General features: G+C 41.5%; 1 protein-coding gene across 1 annotated transcript in view; it reads right to left on the bottom strand.

The window, feature by feature from the left end:
* Positions 1–5,000, bottom strand: part of LOC101854677 — an 11,740-nt gene that overhangs the window by 5,836 nt on the left and 904 nt on the right. Inside the window, exons 1-2 of the mRNA XM_005110214.3 lie at positions 3,939–5,000; positions 2,382–2,516 (exon numbers count right to left, since the gene is read on the bottom strand). The exon at positions 3,939–5,000 is cut by the window's right edge and continues 904 nt beyond it. Coding sequence (XP_005110271.1) covers positions 2,382–2,516; positions 3,939–4,717 — 914 coding nt within the window. The 5' untranslated portion in view covers positions 4,718–5,000. The remainder of the gene's footprint in view (positions 1–2,381; positions 2,517–3,938) is intronic.

Here is a 5,000-nt window from a genome sequence, read left to right on the forward strand (position 1 = left end):
CTTCTTCTTCTTCTTCTTCTTCTTCTTCTTCTTCTTCTTCTTCTTCTTCTTCTTCTTCTTCTTCTTCTTCTTCTTCTTCTTCTTCTTCTTCTTGTCTGTGCTGTAATGATTTGCCCCCTCCCTCACCGTTGCACGCAGAAACGGGAGTTCAATATCTTCCTCGTGAAGTGCGTTATCCGTAACAAATTCTGCTCCCTATGATAATAGGACATTTAAGTTTGGTAACCCCTGCTTTAGTGCAATAAAAGGCCCGTATTTCGTCACTGTGTTACATACTGGGAGTTGATGGGACGATGTCAGAAACCAGGTCAGTTTCCGTAACGCGTAGCTTAAGGTTACACGAAACCAATAACTTCTACAAAACGATAGATATTGTCCCAGTCGGATGTACATTGTTGAGGAGAATAGCTGTTGTCTTAAAAAGGTGGGCGTCTTTTACAGTATCATTGTGATTTTTTTTTAAACGACAGGGGTTAAGTTGGTAGGGAGGGGGTGGGGGGTGGTAGTGGTTTGTACGGGTAATTTTCTTAGACATATGGCCTTCAGAGCAGGTTTGGACTGAGCCTTCCTTTTCATATGTTGTGCTACGGGTGGTTGGAGGTGTCACATTTAGGTCTTAATTCTCTCTCTCTCTCTCTCTCTCTCTCTCTCTCTCTCCCTCTCTCTCACACACACACACAAACACACACACGCACACGCGCGCGCTCTCACAAATACACATATAAAGGATCACACTAACTTGTACATAAGCGCTCACAAATATACAATACAGGTTCACCCGCACACACACACTCACTCACACATACACAATACAGGTTCACCCGCACTTATACACAAACGCTCACACACACACATAATGTTATTGCCACTTGCTGTTGATATTCTGCGATATACCGAGCCTGGGATAAAGCGCTTTGTCTAAGAACACGCTCAAACAGCCATTTAAGATCGTTCGACATTTTTGTGATTGCTTGATCATTGCGATTCAAAAATCTTGATTTGAAGATGTTTCAGAAAGCTTTAATAGCTTTGTTTTTGTACAGATTGACATGGAGAGCTTGGATCGCATTTTGCTCCATCCGTTCCTGTCTCTTGTTGTTTAATTTCTTTAAATTAGGACAACATTCCAGATTTTAGAAAAAATACTCTCGTTTTGTAGTTTCACACTTGCCTCACACACAAGGTTTCCTCACGGTACAGACGCAAGACTGTTGGTACAAATAGGAAACAGGCGAACAAAAAGACGACTGTGTAAAGTATTGTTCAGAACTTTGAAACAATATGACACCCGGCGATAACTGATTTTTAGTGGTTTCCCAACGTTTTTAGTGATATCTATTAAATAAATAGTATTAATAGATTGCATTTGTATAACGCAAATTCCCGCTCAATAGCAAACTCTACGCGCTTCAAATCTATATTTATAGTAAAAATAGTTGGAAATGTTTTACACCCGCGTCTAATGACACAAAAAAGATGTATTCAGGGGACGGATGTTTCGACTCAGCCTGGAGGAGCTAACCCAGACAGGGTAGGCTACAGCCGACAGCGATACTGGACCAGATAACTTCCACGCCAGAAAACAGACCCCACGCCTTCTGAGTGAAATGACCAATAACTTGACCACTACACCAGGGACCCCGGTCATCTGTTAACGTCAACACTTAGAGCGTATGGATTATGCATTTCTTGGTGATACTTTTTTCCAAAGAAAACATTCATTGAAGCAAATGCTTTTTCATTTGTGAAATCTATTTGATTAAAAAAAAAGTTTTGTTAGGTTTGGCTAACTTAGTTAATCAACGGATAAATATGTGTAGTTTAATCAATAGGCTCCCTATCGGTGTACACAAAATCATGAGTTTGATTCTCAAGTAGGGAGGTTTATTTTATTGTCCACTGCTGTTTCTCCACCAAGTGTCCTCGACGGTCTGCTTGAAAGTTGTATCCCTCTCAGCGCAGGTTGGCACTGACAGAAGTTATCTAAACAACCCACCTCGTAAATGCTCTATTGTATCGATGGGAGCGTAACATATCATCAATTACTTTCTTTAATACAAAACGCAGAGCTTTAAAAGTTATATCAACTGCCTAGTGTAAGACTGCAACAAACCATTTTGAAGAATGACGTATAACCGTAGTCTTACACTGAGCAGTCTATAAATAGGCATTGTTGCTTTAACAATACAGAAATCGATGTACAGAAAAGTGAGAAGACATGGAATAACATCAAGAGGCTAGCCCAGGATAGAGAAAGGTGGAATGTGTTTGTCCGTGGCCTATACCCTGGTGAATGGTGAGAAAGGCAATGATGATGATGATGATGATGATGATGATGATGCTTTCACCAAAGAAGGGATGTAATGTATCAAACGCCTCACCTGACGGGCCGCTCGTCCGGGAAAAACGTGTTCAGATACATGGTGTCACGGATGTCCGTAGAGTTCTTGGCCTCATCAGCGTCTCGCGTGTCTCGACTCACCCAGTGGTACTTGATGAGACGTACGCCTTCGATCCTGAAATAGTGCAACACAGAAAAGCTACACCGGTTATGGCTATGTTTAATGTCCACTTTCAACACAGATAAACATGGATTTTTAAGAAACACAGGTAAACCATATCTCACCGTGTCTTCGCGTACCTAAACGATCACATTGTGCTGTTTGCTGTTCTCGTTCGCCTTGGCTGCAACCCCACAGTGACCCTACAAGTGATCCCTCATATTTCTACTAGATTATGTAGGGTCATGCAGTTAGATATCAATCGAAGGGGGGTGGGAAGGGGGTATACTGTAATTTTATCGAAATACACCACCTATGTTTTAGACGCTCGTCTGTGTCGAAGACACTACTCGTTTGCCTGAAAATGATCTGAAATAAATTCCATGGTGGTAGTCACAGGGATCAAACTAAGGAACTGTAGATTCAGAGATGTGCTTCTTAACCACGGGACCACGAATGACCTGAAATCTTTATGATTAGATGGTCTGAACATATTATACATTATATTGTTTTGAAGCCTATTCAGTGAAAACAATAAACAAATTTAATAGCGACAGTAGAAAAGGAGACAGCATGTCTTTTGAACCACATATTTCTTTCTTGATAAGACGTATGTTTCGTATATTTGATCACTAAATTACCCTTAAAATAGCAAATTAACGGATGACGCAGTACTGTTATTGTAATTTAAGTTTCTGACCATTAAATGAGACGCCAACAGCCAGGGCTTGTTTACACTTGATCGTAATTTAATCTCTAATGTATTATAAAGAACGTCCTGATATTTATTTATTGATAGGGACAAATGAAGAACGCTGGTAAAAAAGAGAATGTTGGAACAAATCCCTACACGTGTGGCTCAGATTATACTGATATACATGTATTCTTTATTCACGCAGCTATAGTTCTAGCTTTGATTATGGTAAATAATCCGTTTTGCAAAGCGAGAAGTCAGAATTGTTTGGAACAACATTCATAAAGTATATGTATTCACCAAATAAAATAACTTTAACTTTGTCAGATTAAAAAAACAACAACTCAATGCTCTGTTCTTTCGAATTGAGAAAAGAAGCGAAAGTCAAACTTCAACCCATAGTAGGTTAAAACAACAGGACACTTACCTTTTTAAACAATGACAAAGTAAATTAAAAAAAAAACCCAGACTGTTATTGTCGTTGTTGCTGCAGCTGCTGCACTCATTTTTAAATATTTATCTGTAGATAAATGTTGGGATCATGATGATGATGATGATGACGATGGCGATGATGATGATGATGATGATGATGATGATGATGATGATGATGATGATGAAGATGATGATGATGATGATGATGATGATGGTGGTGGTGGTGATGATGGTGATGCAAATAAGATTTTTTAAAAGACTGACGAATATGCTTACGACACAAACATTAAAAGAAAATGGTATACACTCACGTGGTGAAACTATTGACTTTTGGCACAGCCTTTGAAGACGCAGCCATCTTGCTAGAGGGTAACGACCTGCTTCTCTTCTCTCTCTCCAACCTGTCTCTTATCCTCGCCAAACTTTCCCTCTTTGGTTCTAGTCCGTCACGACCATCCCCACTGTCGCACGAGGTCCGGACATCCCGTCTCCCATGACACATAGCGTCGGTCTCCGACGCAGTTTGGCTCTGATAGGGTCCTCCATCGTCAGCTTCATCATTGTTGTTGGGACCACCACTCAGCGAGTTTTCATCCTCGCGCAGAGGCTCGCTGAGTGACTTACTGTTGACCGTGACCTTACTCGTGGTGCTGAGATGTCGCTCCCGAGCGGGTGGAGCCGCCCCGGAAGTGTGGATAAAGGAGACAACTGGATACGACTGGAGACTCTCCTGGCGTGACTCATCCACCGTTGTTGGTGGAGGCACGGGGAAGACAGACGCACTTTTGACAGACACGGAGTCGTCAGGTTTTGGTCTTTCCACGATGTCAAATCCACATGTGTGGGGGCCGGCCACCTGCATGTCCCCCAACAGAGTTGTACGGACGGCTGTCGGGAAAACGGTGCTGGACAGAACGAACGACGTGTAGTCCGTCTGGTCTAACCCGAACTTGTCAATTTTCTTTCTCGGAGTGATTTTTTTGTACAATACGCCGTTTACGCTACTGTTTGGGGAACGCCCGTCATAATGATCGCCGAAACCGATGGATGAAAGATGAAAACTGGCCGGAGATTGCTGGATTGACGTCATTCTGTCTTAGTCTCCAGGGACTACTTGCGTGACGAAAATCCTCATCACAAAACGAAACTGTTCATTCACCTGTCCGATGAATGGCACTATTTTTATCTTCTGACTACAAATAAACGCGTCCTTAAAATGAAATTCGTGAAGATAGTGATGCTTTCTGCGCTCAAAATCTATTAGCATTATACCATTATACCACACTCAAAAGCTGAATCCTGTATCCTGAACGTAGACAGTCTACTGTTCAATTATGCAGCGATACTGAAATAAATGTCAACTGTCGTGTTTT

This window comes from Aplysia californica, unplaced genomic scaffold, assembly GCF_000002075.1.
Source record: "Aplysia californica isolate F4 #8 unplaced genomic scaffold, AplCal3.0 scaffold00865, whole genome shotgun sequence".
NCBI lineage: Eukaryota > Metazoa > Mollusca > Gastropoda > Aplysiida > Aplysiidae > Aplysia > Aplysia californica.